The 20456-nt window shown below is 41.4% G+C and overlaps 1 protein-coding gene across 1 annotated transcript in view; it reads right to left on the reverse strand.

Annotated features, from left to right (window-relative positions):
- Positions 1-8874: 8874 nt before the first annotated feature.
- Positions 8875-20456, reverse strand: part of LOC122564220 (uncharacterized) — a 65661-nt gene continuing 54079 nt past the window's right edge. The window contains exons 7-8 of the mRNA XM_087977096.1: positions 11704-11865; positions 8875-9632 (exon numbers count right to left, since the gene is read on the reverse strand). Of these exons, the coding sequence (XP_087833222.1) occupies positions 8875-9632; positions 11704-11865 (920 nt within the window). The remainder of the gene's footprint in view (positions 9633-11703; positions 11866-20456) is intronic.

A 20456-nucleotide genomic window follows, 5' to 3' on the forward strand; every position in this document is an offset into this window, starting at 1 on the left:
CCACAATGATGGCATCGTGGCAACAGCCTCAGTACTCAACACCAACAACTGCCAGTCTCCAAACACCATCCTATAACTCATCCGCTTTATCCTCGATCATAACGTCTTCACCTTTGACAACCAATTCTTCATCCAGACACACGGATCAGCCATGGGGACCAAATTTGCACCCCAATATGCCAACATTTTTCTGCACAGGTTCGAACAAGACTTCTTCTCTATGCAGGATCTCCAACCAACATTATACACCAGGTACATTGATGACATTTTCTTCCTCTGGACCCATGGCGAGGAGTCACTGATAAAACTACACAGTGACATCAACAAGTTTCATCCCACCATCAAACTCACCATGATCTACTCTCGACTATCTGTCTCATTCTTGGACACATGCCTCTCCATCAAGGATGGACACCTCAGCACCACACTCTACCACAAACCCACAGACAACCTCACAATGCTACACTTCTCCAGCTTCCACCCAAAACATATTAAAACAGCCATTCCCTATGGACAAGCCCTATGCATACACCGGATCTGCTCAGGTGAGGAGGAACATGACGGACACCTGGAAGTACTCAAGGATGCCCTCACAAGAACGGGATATGATGCTCAACTCATCGACCGCCAGTTCCAACGTGCCACAGCAAGGAACCGTAATGACCTCCTCAGGAGACAGATACGTGCTGCAACCGTACTTCCCAGGGGTTGAAAAATTATACCATGTTCTTCGTGACCTGCAACACATTATCAATGAGGATGAGCACCAAGACCTTCCCCACACCTCCACTACTTGCCTTTAAACAATCGCCAAACCTCAAACAGATCATTGTTCGTAGCAAACTGCCCGGCTCTCAGGACAGCTCCATACAATCCTGTCACGGTGGACGCTGCAAAACGTGTCAGATTGTGGACATAGATACCACTATTACACGTGGGAACACCTCCCACCTTGTACATGGCAGGTACTCATGTGACTCAGCCAATGTTGTCTATCTTATACGTTGCAGGCAAGGGTGCCCGGAGGCATGGTACATTGGGGAAACCAAGCAAAGGCTACGACAACGGATGAATGGGCACCGCACAACAATCAACAGACAGGAGGATTCCCTCCCAGTTGGGGAACACTTCAGTGGTCCAGGACATTCAACCTTGGACCTTCGGTTGACCATCCTCCAAGATGGACTTCGGGACAGGCAGCAGAGGAAAGTGGCCGAGCAGAGGCTGATAGCTAAGTTCGGTATCCATAGGGAGGGCCTCAACCGGACCTTGGGTTCATGTCACATTACAGGTGACCACCATTGCACTACACACACACACACAGATATTCCTACACACACACTCTCGCATACACACAGATGCGCACACAGACACCCACACACACCCTTATAGACACACACTCTCCCACACTCACACATGCACCCCCTCACAGACTTAAGACACTCTGCACTCACTACACACACACACACACACACACACACACACACTTTCTCACACTCACAACCCCCACCCCAGACAGACACACACACAGACAGACAAAGACACATATCCACACATATTCTTTGTGGGGTGAATTTGTACTTGCAGAGTTACATTGCACTTTGCTCAAAAACAGCATACATTCATGTAGAACTCTGAGCTCAAAAACTGCATGAATTTATGTAAAACTCCGTTATCTCACTTTTTAGATTAGAATCAATCTAAGCATCATGGCATAAACAGAGAACACAGGGGGCCAACACCTTCAACATATTGTCTAGCTATCACCATTGTTAACAGCAAACCCAAGAATGCAACTTTAAAAAAAAGGTTTTGTGATTTACACATGAAAGAAGTGAAACTATCACTGTATTCTAACAGATGAAAGGCTTAACAGGCAATCAATTCTTCAATGTATAATTTCAGTTACATCACACTGCAAATTTTTGCTATAAATTCTGTGTTACGATCGAGCCCTCCACTGATGAAGGAGCGTCACTCCGAAAGCTAGTGTGCTTCCAATTAAACCTGTTGGACTATAACCTGGTGCTGTGTGATTTTTAACTTTGTACACCCCAGTCCAACACCGGCATCTCCAAATCAAAAAAAGGAGCAGCTCTTACAGCCAGAAATTGTTCCTGTCCTCCATCTTGGATTACCCAGAATCCTCCTTCACAAGTTTTCCTCCAAATGAATCAGAAAAGTCAAACACATTTCAACACCATTTACTGTTCAAAGTAGTCCCATCAGGATCTACAATAAATCACCAGTCATATGATTGACAGAAAGCCTTGCTAATAAAATCTCTTATGTCCACAGTGAAATGTCAATGAACTCTTTTAAAGTAACCACTACAGGTGTTTCCACAAAATGTAAAATATAAACCAAATTACCACAAGCCTTCAAAACGTAGGTCCTCCAATTAAGATTAAATATAATAATCACCATTGTCTTACCAGACCATAAGATAGCCCTCTCATTTGAAAGAGATGTCTGCTGGTTGTTTAATGTGAGAGTCAGAGTAATATATTTCTAGGATTTAGAAAATTCAAACAAAGTTGCATTCTTGACAAAGTATCTGAATATATCTTGTGGTTATTTTTCTCTGTAATCTAAACAAATTTTGGAAGAGATAATTTTAACAACAAACTCTACCAAAATATTCTTGTATTGTATTTTCTGAATTTTTCCACAAAGACTTGGGGCTATGATTGGTAAAAACCAATAACTCTCTGTGGGCATGATGGTCATCTAGTTTAAAATGAAATAGTGTCCATTCTCCCAATTGCTCTGTCTCCTTTGCATCTGCTCTGATGATGCCAACTTCAACAACTGAGCGCTGCAGTTGACCGAACCCTTAGCCGGATCCAACCCATCTCCTGGACTTCAGCCCTCACCTATTCTGTTCCCTCCCATAGCAATGACAGGGTCCCTTTTGCCCTCATCTACCATCCCACAAGCATCCACATCTGTAAGATCATTAGCTGCCACTTCTAGCACATTCAGCAGGATGCCACCACTAGACATATTCCCCTCCTCTCCTTTACCAGCTTTCCATAGAGACCGTACCCTCTGGGACACCTAGGTCCTCTTGTCCTTCATTCCCAACATGTCCTTACAGCGCCTAGTTACCTTCTCATGTAATGCAGAAGGTGTAACACCTGCCCATTTACTTGCTCCCTCCTCAGTATCCAAGCACCCAGGTATACCTTCCGGGTGAAGCAGCACTTTACCTGAACTTTATTCAATCTAGTCTACTATATTTGCTGCTTGCAATGTAGTCTCCTCTACATTAGGGAGACAAAATGCAGACTGGGTGGCCGCTTTGCAGAACACCTACATTCTGTCCATACAAATGACACTGAGCTTTCTGTTCAGTGCCTCTTCAACACACCACCATTTTCCTGGCCAACATCTCTGTCCCAGGCTTGATGCAGTGCTCTCATGAAGCTAAGTGCATGCCGGAAGGACAGCATGTTATTTTCCATTTGGTGGCCCCAACAGCCTTCAGGGAAGAATATAGAGTTCAATCATTTTAGGGCTTGAACACCTTCTCCCATGTCCTTAAACCCCACACCTCAGGCTTTGTCATCATACTCAACCTATTGTCAGCTTCTAATAGTCTCCATTAGCAGCTATTCATTCACCCACACTGACCTTTACCCACTCCTTTGTCTGTTTTTCTCTCTCTTTGGACTCCATCTCCATGTATCATTTACTACTTCTCTTCCCCCACCTATCTTCTGCATAAATACAAACCTTTTCCTAACTACCATCAGTTCTGAAGAAGGGTCACTGGATCTAAAGTGTCAACTGTGCTTACTGTCCACAGGCGTTGACAGACCTGCAGATTTTTATGAGCAATTTCTGTTTTTGTTTCTGATTTCTAGCATCCACAGTTCCTTCAGTTGCTTTATTCTGTGAGATCCCTTGGGGAAGAGCGACCATAATATGATTGACTCCATTCAGAAGAAGAGTGAAATGGTCGAATCTGAATCTAAATCAAGGGAGTTATGAGGGTATGAGGCTTGAATTGACAGCAATTGACTGGGCACCTTACTGAAAGGATTCATGGTGGATGGCAATGGTTCCTCTTTAAAGAACATATACATGAATTACAATAATTAGTTATTCTTGTCTGGTACAAAAAGAAAAGAAGAAAAGTGGCTCAACCATGGCTTTACAAGACAAATTAGGACTACTATTAGATTTTAAGAGGAGACATGTAAGATTACTAGAAAAACAAATCTGAAGGAATGGAAGCAAGTTTAGAATTCAGCAAAACAGAACAAAAAAGGTTGATCAAGAGCAAGAAAATAGAGTAAAAGAGTAAAATTGCAGAGAACATAGAAACTGACCATAACACTTATATAATTATGTGAAGAGTAAAAGACTAGTAAAGATAAATGTAGGTCCCTTACAGTCAGAAATCAGGAAAAGTATATCGGGCATCAAAGAAAAGGCAGGCAAGCTGAACACCTGCATTGGTTTTGTCTTCACAAAAGAGGGCACAAATATTATCCCAGAAATGTTATGGAACGAAGGGTCTAGTAAGTGGGTGGAAAAGAAGGAAATCAGCATTTGTAAGGAATGGTGTTAGGGAAATTAATAGAGTTACAGGCTGACAAATCATCAAGGCCTGATAACCTAGACCCTAGAGTTGTAAAGAAAGTGCCCCTGGAAGTAATGGACACAATGGTGGTCATCTTATAAAATTCAACTCTGGAACATTTCCTATGGATTGGAGGATGGCAAATGTAACACCACTATTTAAATAAAAGAGGAAAAGAAATATCAGGAAAATAAAGCCCAATCAGCTTTAACATCATTAGTGGGGACACCACTAAGTATATTGGGACAATACTGTGGCTTTAAGAAGTGTTTTTTTTTCCTGGTTTCTTTTAGAGAGAGAACAACTTGTGAAGCCTTGTGTTTGTTTTTAAAGTTGGAACAATAGAAGCAGCTGGAGTGGGTGGGTCAAGCTCCTACCCACAGAACCAGAATCTTTCATTTAGCTTTGGGGTCTTGAAGAAGTGAAAGCTATTTTTTCCCTCTTTCAGTTACAGCCACAAGCTGGGGGCTCTATGCCTGCTATTGGAGTTGCATGAGAGGTAATCTGTTTTCTGAATTTGCCTTTTGCCAAGGTGTGTTTATGGAATGTTATTATATTAGAAGTTAATTAGTAATAGGTATTATTTTGTTAATTTTTCCAACAGAGTTAAGTTATTCCAAGTAGATTAGATTACATTAGATTACATTACAGTGTGGAAACAGGCCCTTCGGCCCAACAAGTCCACACCGACCCGCCGAAGCGAAACCCACCCATACCCCTGCATTTACCCCTTACCTAACACTACGGGCAATTTAGCATGGCCAATTCACCTGACCCTGCACATCTTTTGGACTGTGGGAGGAAACCGGAGCACCCGGAGGAAACCCACACAGACACGGGGAGAACGTGCAAACTCCACACAGTCAGTCGCCTGAGGCGGGAATTGAACCCGGGTCTCAGGCGCTGTGAGGCAGCAGTGCTAACCACTGTGCCACCGTGCCGCCCATACTTCTCTCTTTTGTCGTATTTTAGTAATAGTGTTTGCTTAAATTGTGTTTTGCTTAACATCGAGTAATTTGACCAATTGAATTGCATCTGGAATATAGCACCTGACATTTACCTTTAAAATACAAAAATGTTAGGATCTAGGCTACGTTAATATATTTTGAGGGGGTCTTGTCTGGTTTATTACACCATTATAAAACATATGATAACCAAACAGGTGTAAAGCATTGACAAAATTGGACTAAATCAGCATGAGTCTAATGAAACGCAAATCAAGCTTAACAAATTTGCAGGAATATTTTTGAGAATGTGACTAATAGAATATATAAGCGAGAACAGTACATGTGGTAACTTTGGATTTTCAGAAGGCTTTTGACAAACCTTGAAAGTGGTTAATCAGCAGAGTTAAAACACATGAGATGGGTGGATATATATCAACAAGGATCGAAAATTGGTTGACAGACAGGAAATAGAGAGTGGGGGTAAGTGGCTCTTTGTCCAAGAGGCATGCAGTAACGAGAGGTGTACTACAGGGAGTGGTTCTTGGGCCCCAGCTATTCAGGATATATATAAAGGATCCAAATGACAGAATGAAATGCAACATTTCCATTTTCTGATGACACAAAATTTGGTGGGATTGTGAGGAGGATGCAAGGAGGTTTTAAAGTGATTTTGTCAAGTTGAATGAGTGGGCAAACACACGGCAGATATAATGTGATGAAGTGTGAAGTTATTTACTTTGGTGTAAGAAACTGAAAGAAAGTGTATTAGTTAAATGGTCATGATTCGGAGATGCCGGTGTTGGACTGGGGTGTACTGGGGTACACCCTAGTTAAATGGTGATATTTTTGGAAGTGTGAGCAAATAAAGAGATCTGGGTATCCTTCTACATCAGTCAACTAAATTAGACAGGCAGATATAGCAAGCAATTTGAAAGGTAACTGGTATATTGGCTGTCATTGCAAGAGGACCTGAGTTCTGTAATAAGGATATCTTACTGCAGGTATATACGGTCATGTTGCGATCATATCCGATGTATTTCATGCAGTTTTGGTTGAACTAAAAAAGGATTTACTACCATAGAGGGATTGTAGCTATAAGGAGAGACTAGTAAAATGTGAGCTGTTTTCTCTTGAGCCGTGGAGGAGACTTAATAGAAGTTTATAAAATTGAGATGCAGAGATAGGGTTGACAGTTGGAATCTTTTTCCCAGAGTTGAAATGTCTAATGCTTGGGGGGGGGATGAATTTAAGGTGAGAGAGGTAAAGTTCAAAGGAGATGTGAGGGAAATGTTTTTTACACAGGGAGTGGTAGGAGTCTGGAACACACTGCCAGGGAGGTGGTGGAAACAGATATAATAAGGGCATTTAAGGGACTTTTAGATAAACACATGAGTATGCAAGGTATGGGGGAATATGGACCAAGGGCAACCAGAAGGGATCAGTTTCATTTTGCATTATGTTTGACACAACACTGTGGGCTGAAGGGCCCATTCCTATGCTGTATAGTTCTATGTTCTTTCATTTTGAATGATGAGGCAGGTTTGAAAGGCCAAATGGCCTACTATTGTTCCCAGTTTCTATGTTTCTTTGTTTCTATTTTATTCTGAGCTTTAGCATGATGGAAGTGAAAGCAAAGGCAGTTTCTTAATTCAATATCAACTTCACAAATAGACATATCACTACTGGAATGATGTGCAGTGTTCTTTATTGTGTATCTTGCAAGTTTCCAAACAATCAATGCTTCAATTTCCATACAATTAAGATTTTAGAGAAACAACCACTTCAAAAGGACTGTTTAATAATCTGTTTCCCGCTGGACTAACCCACTAAGCTCTTTCTATACTGTTCACTCAGTCACTCTGTTAGAAACTGATTCTTTACAATTGGTCATAATATTCAAGATGTGGAATTACAGACATGTTTTGTTATTTAACATTTATCAATCCCATAATAATCCACATTAATATTTTACCACAAATTAAATTGAAAGGTCAATTGAAATGTTTTAAATCAGACAAATTCAGGCATAAAATGAACATGAAGAAAATGAACTTTTTTCATATTTTAACTTTTCCATAATTTGTTACCAGAAACACTGAGCACAACTTCTGCACACTGGGGCCCCAAACAGTGAGGGACAGGGCAGAGAAAGGAATAATCCATGGCAAATTGTAGCTAGTGGATTGGAATAGAGTAAGGGAAAAGCCCACCATCATTGATCTGAATTGTAAACTCTCAAGGAATCTGCTGGTGAGGCATTTATTATATTCTGAATTCAGACTTTTCATATCCATTTAATGATGACTCTAGTTTAGGAATAACTGTGAAGTCCAAGATCTGTTGCAGAACATCACTTAACCTCTGTTAAATCTGATAGTGAAGCTAGTACAGTGACAGATAGCAGCAGAAAATATTTAAAAATGGATAGTAATAAATGTTGGCAGATCCATCAGAGTATTGAATTCAAATGAGAGTCTCCGTCTTTTCAATGTTTAACAGGATTTGGGGATATGAGACCCTTACATTCATTATCTGGTAACAATGTTCAGTTACTGACAATATAATGCTGGATATTCTGCCATCACAGTGTCTAATTAATAGCATATACAATAAGTGACCTTTGTGCGTTTGACAACATTAAAGTCTCAAGCCATGTTAAATAATGAGCTGCTCATACTGCCATGTGACCCATTCATCTATATGTCACATAGAAAAATTACTAGATGATATCATAGTCAATTAACCAACAACAAATATGCCAATGATATAGGGACATATAATATACAACAAATCCTTCAGCTTTTAACTGTAGAAACAGTCATAAATGAATGGGTTCTTGAAAAAAAAAGGAAAGTTTAAAGTGTTTAATTTTTAAGTGATTTTGTTTTGTTCTGATTGAAAATCATTCTGTCCAAATGAGGCACACAACGCTCTAACTCTGTTTGATGTACATTCACAGGTAGTTTCAAAGAATAAGTATCTGGAACAGTTACTGTTCAGTTTGTATGCACTATTGGTTTGATGTTACTTTATCACTTTATCCATCTTGAAGAAAGTCATCTCTTCAATCATGTCCAGCTATAGAACAGATTAAACAAACTTGGCTAATCTTTGGTGTTGATGGGAGAGGTGCAGTTACATAATTCAAAGGTAAAAATAGGACCAAATGATAATTACTTTTTAAATCTCTAGAACTAAATCACATTGGTTATGTTTTTCCCTAGGAGATTGTATTTCTCAGTAGTCCTAAAATAAAATGTTAAAGTTGGGAGATGATGTCGTCATTAAATAAGGTCCATAGTGAGATTAGTAGAATTAGATACACAATGCCTGTCTTTAACGAACAAATTTTGGACATTTGAAAAGCAGGTGTCCAGAAAAGATGCTTGATTTAGTGATACCAATCTGCCCTTCTGAAGTTCTCAAGTAAACTTTATCTCCAGCATCTAATCCTAACACAGCACCTCCTGACATTGATTGATAACTATTGTGATATGCCTGGTAGGCTGCAACAACGGCTTTGCCATTTTTTGTGAGTTCAACGTAGGTACTTATTCTGTTAACTTCGAGGTGGAATGAAAAAAAATACACTCCAGGAATAGAACACACAAACATGCCTGTTTGGGTAGAATAAAGTCCTTGACCATTGTATATTATATTTTGAAATATAATTGGCGCATTTGGTGCTGGATAATTGGTGCCCAAACTGACACAGAAAGCTGCAGTTACATAGTTAATCACTGGTAGAGTTCCTGGTTGTCCTACAGGTCCACGGTCTCCTTTTTCTCCCCTTTGTCCCATTTCCCCTCTCGCACCCATTTGTCCCCTTTGTCCGGGAGCACCTCTGTTCCCATTTGCACCTGGCCTTCCATTAGAACCATTTTGACCTTTAGACCCAGGTGGTCCTCTGGCACCTTGGGAGCCTCTTGATCCAGGTTGCCCAGGATAGCCTGGTGGACCTGGTTCTCCTCGACGTCCAGGTAATCCAGGAGTGCCTGGAGGTCCTCTTTCTCCATTTGCACCTGGCTCACCTTTTGGTCCCTCTGGGCCCATGGGACCTGGATCTCCTGGTGGCCCACGTGGAGCACGTATGGCTGTTTAAGACAAAATGGCAGTCATCTTCAGTTACCTTTAAGCATACCTTGTGACAACACTTGAAGTTTATATATTGGCATAATCACCACAGGCAATGTGAGATATTTGTAATCACCATTAAATTATAAAATATGAAAATGATGTCAGACATTGGTTGCAGGAAATATTTCATCAAAGTAGGGAGTGTTGTGCAGAAAATGAAGTCTGAAAATTAAAAATGATAAACTTTAAGGTAACAATAAACAAAGGAAAGCAATCAGTTTGAAACTCTGGGCAGCTTTGCAAATTCTGTATCATGGTGTAAGGAAATGTATATTGACTTTAGTCTTCTGAAGGTCGAAAGCTGAAAATTTCTCGAATTTCTCTATAGATTGAAGCCCCTATATTTCTATAATGCTTCCAAAAATTATATTCCCATACCACATTTTTATATCCTCTGATTTTTGCCAACTATATATCTCCCTGAATCCTCTCTTCCCCAGTCACCATTTGTGATCATGTATTCAGCTGCTTCAACCACAATCCAGAATATCCTTTATAAATTGTGGCTGGCCACAGTATTCTGGAGAGATTTAGGCTCTTTTCAGTACAAGATTGATAAATCAAGGATTGAGAAATGATTTTCTCATCATTGTCAGTTCAGAAGCAGCAATATGCAATAGTCAGTGAAAAATGTTCAATTCAATTCATGACTCCTCAGACACTGAATTAGCCTGTGTTCATATGCAGCTAGAACTGACAACATCCAGTTTTGAATTGACAAGTAGCAAGTAAACATTTGCAACACAGAGAGAGTATCTAACCATCTGCGCTTGACATTCAATGGCATTGCCATTGTTGAAATCCCTGCTCCCAAGATCCTGGGGATTACTATTGATCAGGAACAGAACTGAACAAGCCATGCAACTGGGGAGGTAGTGGTGTAATGATAATGTGTTTGGATTAGTCATCCAGAATCTCAGGCTAATATCTTGGGAACATGGGTTTGAATCCAAACATGCCAGATGGTGAAATTTGGAATTAAAAGCTGATCTAATGAAGATCACATTATCATTGTTGTTTGTGTAAAACCCAAATTGGAGGAAATCTGCCCTCCTTAAATGTATGGGAGTACATGTGATGCCAAGTTGACTCTTAATTACTTCAGGACATTTAAGGATGATCAATAAATGCTGGCGAGCCAGCAATGCCTACATCCCTTGAACGATTTTTTAAAAAGATGACTGTAGCTACAAGACCAAATCAGAGACAGGGAGTTCAGTGCTGAGTATCTCACCTCCTGACTCTGCAGAGCCTATCCACCATCTCCAAGATACAAGTGAGGAATGTGATGGAATGTCATTTTTTTATGTGTACATGGGGTGTGCACATTGCTGGTTAGGCCTGCATTTATTATCTAACCATTACCCACTTGCTTGGGCAGATGTATTTCCAACAACACTCAAAAAGCTCAACACCATCCAGGCATTGATTGACTGGCACCCTACCCACCACTTGCAATCCCTTCATCACCTCATTCAATAGTGGCAATTCAATCTAACATTCTGCAGATCACTCAACTGTTTGCATACAGGAATATTACCAGATAAATTAAGTGAAATACATCCTCCAACATATTTTATATTGATGGCAGAGGGCACGATTGCCTCAGAGTCGAATTTTGTTTTTTCAAACAGGAGAGAGAATTTAAATATTCCTGAATAGTTCAAAAACACTTTCATGTGCAAGTAAGCATCCACATCCTGACCTGACAGTCTCACAGAGGCTGAGAGAATACATAGAATGTGTTAAAAGATCCTAGGACCAGGAAATCAACTGGGATTAAGAATGCATCACTGTAATGGGTAAAGGTTTGACCACAACAGCCACTTTCCCCAAATCTCCAATGGTGGAAAATTTAGGCCGAAATGTATAGCTCAACAAATTATAAACTAAGGGTTTCTACAAACTCATTTCATACTTTATTCTTTCACATTAACATATTATCCTAATATACAGGAGACTATTTGACCCAATGTGCCTGAAACAGCTCCTGAAACACTGCATTTAGAAAGAATAATTAATACTTACGGAGGCAGCGTGGTGTAAACCCATCCCATTTACCAGTGATAAGGCAAGTGAGACATCCTTTCCCCAGAAGATAATAGCCACGTTCACAGGAATATGTCACAGAGTTTCCAACATATTTGAAAAATCCATGTGGGATTTTGGTAGGAACTGGGCACGTGACCTCTGCAAGATAAAATTAAGAATAATTTTAGTAGTTGCACAGTTCACATCAATAATGGAGAAATCAGTGACTAAGAACTATAAACAAAAACAGAAATTGCTGGAGAATCTCTGCTAGAAAGTAGTGTTAATGTTTCGGGTTCAGCAGCGCTGATTGGAGCTAGGAAAAGGTGGTACTTATGCTGAAGACAGGGTATGGCTGGGGGAGGCGGAGAGGGTGGAAGGAGTATTTGATAGATGGAAATAGATTCCAGAAATAGAGACAGCAGTTAGGCAGGCAGAGGGATTGATAATATAGGACAGAGAGGAAGAAAAGCTGCTAATAGAGACCATTTTTGGTGAAAATGGGTTGACTGTGATGAAAGCAAGAGTTGAAAAGTGAGGCGTTGAAAAAGCACAGCAGGCCAGGCAGCATCCGAGGAGCAGGAGAGTCGACATTTTGGGCATATGCTCTTCATGAGGAATGATGGGCGGGGAAGGGACTGAGAGATAAATAGGTGGGTAGGGTTAGGCCTAGGGTGGGGAAGGCAGCTGGGAAGGTGATAGGTGGAAGTAGGTAGGGGGTGATGATGATAGGTTGGTGGGGAGGTTGGAGTGGATAGGTGGGAAGGAAGATTGACAGGTGAGACAGGTCAAGAGGACAATGCCAAGTTGGAGGGTTGGATCTGGGATGAGGTGGAAGGAGGGGAGATTTGGAAACTAGTGAAGTCGACATTGATACCGTGTGGTTGAAGGATCCCAAGGCGGAAGATGTAGCGTTCTTCCTCCAGTTGTTGAGTGGCTTGGATTTGGCGGTGGAGGAGGCCCAGGACTTGCATCTACCCAGTGGAATGGGAGGGGGAGTTGAAGTCAGCCAAAGGGCAGTAGGTTGTTGGGTGGGTGTGTCCCAGACATGTTGCCTGAAATGCTCCATGAGTTGGCGTTCTGTCTCCCCAATGTAGAGGAGATCACATTGAGAGCAATGAAGACAGCAGATTAGGTAGCTGGTTAGCTCAATTGGCTGGATGGTTGGTTTGTCATGCAAAGTAACATCAACAGTGTAGGTTCAATACTCACATCAGTCAAGGATACCATAAAAGCCTCTCCCCTAACCTGAGGGTGGGGTGACCCTCAGGTTAAATCACCGCCAGTTGTCTCTCTCTAGTTAGAAGTTAGGACCATGGTGACTTTCCCGTTTACAAGATTCGTTAAGTGTAGGGCATTGCCGTCTGACTGTAGAAGGATAGTTATTGTAGATGAGCTGGGTGGATGTGCAGGAAAATCTCTACTGGATGTGAAAAGATCCTTTGGGGCCTTAGACAGAGATGAGGGGAAAGGTGTGGGCGCAGATGTTACACCTCTTGCAGCGGCAATGGGAAGGTGCCGAGTGTGGAGGGTGGGTTGGTGGGGGGCATGGACCTAATAAGGGTGTCATGGATGGAATGATCTTTGCAGAATGCATGATAGGGCCTGGAGACTGGAGGGCAGGCAAAAGACAAAGAAGAAGGTGTTCAGCCTCTGAAATTATTGAACTCAATATTGATTCCTGAAGGTTGCAAAGTCCCCAAGTGGAAAATGAAATGCTGCTTTCCCACCTTGCACTGAGGTTCACTAGAGCACTACAGCAAACCCGAGACAGAGATTTTGGCTGGGGACCATGTATGTTGACATGGCAGGCAGCCAAAAGCACAGGGTCATCTTTGTGGACAGAACAGGAGTTCTGCAAAGCATTCGCTCTGTCTGCACTGATCCTAACCCTAAACCTAAACCTCATTGTAATCTTACTGATTTTGATCTGCCACCGCAGCCTCCCTGGCATCTGGTTTGCCCTTGTAGGAGCTGTATTTATATGGCTAGCCCAGTTTTTTTGTCAGTGGTACCCCACACAGAATCCCTATAATGTGGAAACAGGCGCTTCGGCCTAACAAATCCACACCAACCTTCCGAATAGTAAATCGCCCAGACCCATTCCCCTACCCTATATTTAACCCTGACTAATGCATCTAACATGCACATCCCTGAACACTATGGACAATTCAGCATGGCCATTTCATCTAACCTGTACATCTTTGGACTGTGGGAGGAAATTGGAGCACCCAGAGGAAACCTATGCAGACACGGGGAGAATGTGTAAACTCCACACAGTTGCCCGAGGGTGGAATCAAACCTGTGAGGCAGCAGTGCTAACCACTGAGCCACTGTACTGCTCTCCACTGAACCACCGTGCCAACAGTGTAAGATTCAATGATTGCAATGTCATTGAAGATCAATGGGTAATATTTGGATTTTTTATTGCTGGAGATGCCCATTGCTCAGCACTATTGTGGCGCAAACATTACTTCTTAGGATCTTGGGGCCTTTAATGCATTACTGATTGGTACAACTAGTAGACTGGCCAATTATTATGCAAGTTAATTTCAAATGCAATGTATGTTATAAGGACTCAAATGTAAACAGTAATCAAGTTCTCACATGAGTTACTTAAACCACCAGTAAAAGACCTGGAAAAAATAATAACTGGAATTGGAGTAGGATTGATCAGCAAAACAGTGTTATGGCTTCTGATCCTTTCATTTCAATGGACTGACTATTTAAATCTGGCACTTAATAAATCAACTTAAAAGTTTGAAAACTGGAGATTGTCTTTTCAAACATTATCTTTCCAAATTTGAAGAATTCTTCCAGACTATATGTTTACTAATTGTAACTTTTGGCAGGAATTTCCCCATTGGTCATGATTAACATAAGAAAATTGATCATGATTGAGTCAATTAAATTTAAAGGTGAGGGGCTTTTGAGGAGAACCATCACTGCAAATGGAAGAGATACTGCAGTACCACAAAGGGACAGTTGCTATATCTGCTGAAAGGCAGAGGCACTACAGTTAAAGAAAACAGGTTGATTTTGTAAGTTTGACCCACTGACGTCTTTTCCTCCTCCCTCATTGCCAATTTATGGGTATTATGGGAATGTGGAAAGGGAGATATTTAGCAAAACCTGATCTTTGCTTTCCTTCATTGATTTTGTTGAACTTGACATGGATGGTCAACATCTCTATGAACGTAGCAGAAGGTGAATGCTAAATTAGGGTTGGGACTCAGTTGTGCATACCCTTGCCTTATACTGATTGCCACAACTCAAGCCCAAAATAAGACAGTGTAGCTAAAGAAAACACAGACCAATTATTATTAGTTAATGTTTTGAATGTATTCAACTAAATTACTTACTGGTACATTTTGGTGGTTCACAGTCCCAAACGCCTGAATCTAGACAGTGTAGTGTTGATGATCCCGACATTGAGTAACCAGGGTTACATGTATATGTCACTGTGTCGCCAGCAACATAAGCCTCTCCGTTACTGACCTGAGGTGGTCTCCCACAACCATTCCCTAAATTAAAGGCAAAATTATCTGTGAATCATGTATTACAATAAATACAACAGCACTTAAACAGAACTGTTTAACGTGGAACAAATGTACTAAGACACTTCAGAGAACAATTTGAAAAAAGAGTGTGAGGCTTGGAAAAGTGATTAGAAGAGGTGACAATAGTCTTGATCAGAGGCTTGTTTTAAAGTTGTTAAAACAGGCAATTCATAGGTGAGTAGGGAGAGAAGCCTAGCTATTCAAGCACACCTGTCAATGTCGGGATAAATGACAAGAAGCGAGACAGGGAATTGAATATCTAACTTGCTTGAGACAGAGGAAATGGAACTTTGGGATGGGTAGTAAGGTTTATAAAGGTATATGATGAAGAGTGGTAATACACTATGGCCATAGGTTAGGTTGAAGTTTGTGGAAACTGAAGCATAGGCAGTTGACCAGGAAAGTACCAGAGTTATTGATATTTTTGAATGGAGTGCATATCAGGTGGGTCTTGTTTTGGTGATCGGGTGGGTTGTGGCTGGGTCTTGTTTTGGTGATTAGGTGGGTTGTGGCTGGGTCTTGTTTTGGTGATCAGGTGGGTTGAGGCTGGGTCTTGTTTTGGTCATTAGGTGGGTTGAGGCTGGGTCTTGTTTTGGTGATCAGGTGGGTTAGGCTGGGTCTTGTTTCGGTGATCAGGTGGGTTGAGGCTGGGTCTTGTTTTGGTGATCAGGTGGCTGGGTCTTGTTTTGGTGATCAAGTGGGTTGAGGCTGGGTCTTGTTTGGTGATCAGGTGGGTTAAGGCTGGGTCTTGTTTTGGTGATCGGGTGGGTTGAGGCTGGGTCTTGTTTTGGTGATCAGGTGGCTGGGTCTTGTTTTGGTGATCAGGTGGGTTGAGGCTGGGTCTTGTTTTGGTGATCAGGTGGGTTGAGGCTGGGTCTTGTTTTGGTGATCGGGTGGGTTGAGGCTGGGTCTTGTTTTGGTGATCAGGTGGGTTGAGGCTGGGTCTTGTTTTGGTGATCAGGACTCATCAACATACTGGAGGCCAGCCATCAACTTGCAAACTGATTACTGTTTATGTACATGAAAAAATGGCTGGTCTATCATTCCTTATAGCCAGCAAATTGATGATAGGGATTTCACAACTGACTTTTAAAAATTAGCAAAAACAAGTGATGTTTGTCTCTCTGAAATCCAACATTCTGTATATTGACACTGCCATCAAAGCCCATCCATCTGCTACTTTGTAATCCACTTTCCTGCTATTCAATACCAGGAATGAGGGATGAAACGAAAGATCAACAGAGGGTAGGTGCCAGAATTTCCATAGGGGTTCTTATAGTATTCCATAACAACCTCATTCATGGGAAACCTGGGACTAATTGAATAAATAGTCTTTGTGTTATGTTTTCTCATCTATTTATGTTAATCCCTTCATTGAGTCAAAATATGTTTCTCAATTTACCATAAACACGTTTCTGGAGACCATCAACACTTTCCTCAAGTTTTAAAGATGCTGGAATTATACTGTAAAATAAGGAAGGAACCAGATGAAATGACTTTATTAATGAAAGTTTGAGTATGTAAAAACACAGGAATTTCTGATGAATCAACAATGCAGACTTTTCTCACGCTTCATGGGGTCAGTTGAAGAATATTAAAGCAGAGGTTCTATTGGTTCTGCTATAATGCAAATTTCTTCAACGCGAATTGGCTTTAATGCAATTGAAGAATTTACATAGTGATCTGTAGAATGTGGTCTTTCCTTACCTGTATTGGCTACAGCATGATTCAGTCTCCATTACTTTAATGGCACAGCTATTGCACGATTTTCTTATAACGCAAGATCGCATGAGAACGGAACTATCACGCTATTATCAGAACCGACTGTGTATAATGAGAAAAGTATAAACATTCGTATTTATCCAAGTATAAACATCCATATTGGTTCTCTCACTAAAGTTCATTTTTGGTCATGTAGTGCTCATTTTAAATGTTATCCTCCAGTGCATTAATGGTACTGTCATTTCTTATTTATGCATGACATTAACACATCCATTTCACACCATCCTTTTAATGGCCAGATTCTCTCACCTGCTGTATTCCACGATGTTTTAGGCCTTCCTACTCTATTTTAGATAATGTTGAATATTTATCATTCTATTTAAACATATTAATCATGATAATGTTGATAATAGCAACTTGCTGAAAAATAGAAGCATGCCTATATTGTAGCACTGAAACAGAAAATGGCTTGGTTAAGAGTCACACTGCTGGGTTAGCCATCATGTTTAATTTGTCCTTTGGATGATAGCGTTGTTGGCCTGGCTAGCATCTATTGCCCATCTGTAATAGTCCAGAGGACAACTACAAGTCAACAGCATTGCCATGTGTCTCCAGTGAAATGTAGGTTAGCTAAGGAAAGGATGTAAGATATCTTTCTCTGAAGGACATTAATGAAAGAGATGGGTTTTAAAACATAGAAAATAGAAACAGGAATATGCCATTCAGCACTTCAAGTCTGATCTGCCATTCAGTATGATTATGGCTGATAATCCAACTCTGTACTCGGTAAAGGTTCATCTTGGAGTGCAGTTACTAGCGGTGTTCCGCAAGGATCTGTTTTGGGACCATTGCTGTTTGTCATTTTTATAAATGACCTGGAGGAGGGGCTAGAAGGTTGGGTGAGCAAGTTTGTAGATGATACGAAAGTCGGTAGAGTTGTTGACAGTGAGGAAGGATGTGTCAGGTTACAGCGGGATATAGATAAGCTGCAGAGCTGGGCAGAAAGCTGGCAAATGGAGTTCAATGTAGGTAAGTGTGAGGTGATTCACTTTGGTAAGCGTAACAAAAAGATGGGGTACTGCGCTAATGGTCGGATACTTGGTAGTGTGGATGAGCAGAGGGATCTTGGTGTCCATGTTTACAGATCTCTGAAAGTTGCCACCCAGGTAAATAGTGCGGTAAAGAAGGCATATGGCGTACTGGCTTTTATTGGTAGAGGAATTGAGTTACGAAGTCCTAAGGTTATGTTGCAGTTGTATAAGATTCTGGTGCGGCTGCATCTGGAGTATTGTGTGCAGTTTTGGACGCCATACTATAGGAAGGATGTGGAGGCACTGGAACGGGTGCAGAGGAGGTTTACCAGGATGTTGCCTGGTATGGTAGGAAGATCGTATGAGGAAAGGCTGAGGCACTTGGGGCTGTTTTCATTAGAGAAAAGAAGGTTTAGGGGTGACTTGATAGAGGTGTACAAGATGATTAGGGGTTTAGATAGGGTTGACCATGAGAACCTTTTTCCACGTATGGAGTCAGCTATTACGAGGGGGCATAGCTTTAAATTAAGGGGTGGTAGGTATAGGACAGATGTTAGGGGTAGATTCTTTACTCAGCCAGTCGTGAGTTCATGGAATGCCCTGCCAGTAGCAGTGATGGACTCTCCCACTTTATGGGCATTTAAACGGGCATTGGATAGGCATATGGAGGATAGTGGGCTAGTGTAGGTTAGGTGGGCTTGGATCGGTGCAACATCGAGGGCCAAAGGGCCTGGACTGCGCTGTATTTTTCTATGTTCTATGTTCTATGTACTATGCCCCTCTTTTTCTCCATACCCATTGATCCCTTTTGATACTAAGAACTATATCTAAGTCCTTCTTGAAGATCTACCATATTTTGGCTCAATTTCACAAGGTTCACCACTCTTTAGGTAAAGACATTTCTCCTCATCTCAGTCTTAAATGCCCTACTCTGTATTCTTAGACTGTGACCCTTGGTTTGGACTCCCTGGTCTTCAAGAACATTTTTCTTGTCTTTATCCTATCTGGTCATAGAGTCATAGAGATTTTCAGCATGGAAACAGACCCTTTGGTCTAACGCATTCATACCAACCAGATATCCTAACCTAATCTAGTCTCATTTGCCAGCACTTGGCCCATATCCCTCTAAAGCCTTCCTATTCATATACCCATCCAGAAGCCATTTAAATGTTGTAACTGTACCCGCCTCCACCACTTCCCCTGGAGCTCATTCCAAACATGCACTAAGTTGCCCCTTAAGTCCCTTTTAAATTTTTCCCCTCTCCCCTCAACCTAGTGGGCGGCACAGTGGTTAGCACTGCTGCCTCATAGCGCCAGAGACCTGGGTTCAATTCCTGCCTCAGGCGACTGTGTGGAGTTTGCACATTCTCCCCTTGTCTGCGTGGGTTTCCTGCGGGTGCTCTGGTTTCCTCCCACAGTCCAAAAATGTGCAGGTTAGGTGAATTGGCCATGCTAAATTGCCCGTAGTGTTAGGTGTAGGGGAATGGGTCTGTGTGGATTGTGCTTCGGCGGGTCGGTGTGGACTTGTTGGGCTGACGGGCTTGTTTTCACACAGTAAGTAATCTAATCCACATGCTTACTTTCAGCGACTGGTGTACAAGGGCTCCCAAGTCTCACTGAACCTCCCACCTTTCACAATCTAACGCCATTCAGATAATAATCATCTTCCTGTTTATGCTACCAATGTGGTAGCCTCACACTTATCCACATTATACATTGGCTGCCACCCACTTGCCAACTCACTTGTCCAAATCACACTGTAGCATCTCCATTTTCTCGTCAGCCAACCTTGTCACACACCTAAGTGTCATTCGCAAACTTGAAGATATTACAATTGACAGTGGTTACATGGTTACATTTCAGCTAGCTTTTGGCATATTCAGAATCTTAATATTGAATTCATATTTCACCATTTACCATAGTTGAATTCAAATCTATATCTTTAGAACATTAGCCTGGGGATCTGAATTACTAGAGGAGTGACATTACCATTACATTACCACCTCTGCCTAATTAACTATTAGTAAAGAATTTGACACTGTTCACTGATTATAATTGGGATTATAATGTTTTGAGATGGGAATTACCATTTATTGATGTCATTTTATTGAATAATACTTAATTCTTTGGAAGAGTTACGATTTCTAGTAACCCAAACTTTATTCTGGCAAGTCACAACAAATGATCTCAGCTGTTAGAATTGCCCTCAAGTTACCAAGCTGTCACCAAGTTGCCAACATTTGTCCTGTAAGATATGGGAAATGCATTTTGGAAATAGCAGAATACTCTCTTAGGAACTTCTGGGATCTGAGTGAACAGCAAAAATGAATGAAATCTCCTCAGACATTGAAGGGTCCTGAAATTTCCAGCACATAAGCTGAGCAGCAAGTGTGGTTTCTAATGATACAGAATGGTGCAAGTTAGAGTTCAGGGAAGA

Source organism: Chiloscyllium plagiosum, unplaced genomic scaffold (assembly GCF_037043375.1).
Source record: "Chiloscyllium plagiosum isolate Xiang-an unplaced genomic scaffold, Cpla_swu_hap1 HiC_scaffold_31, whole genome shotgun sequence".
Lineage (NCBI taxonomy): Eukaryota > Metazoa > Chordata > Chondrichthyes > Orectolobiformes > Hemiscylliidae > Chiloscyllium > Chiloscyllium plagiosum.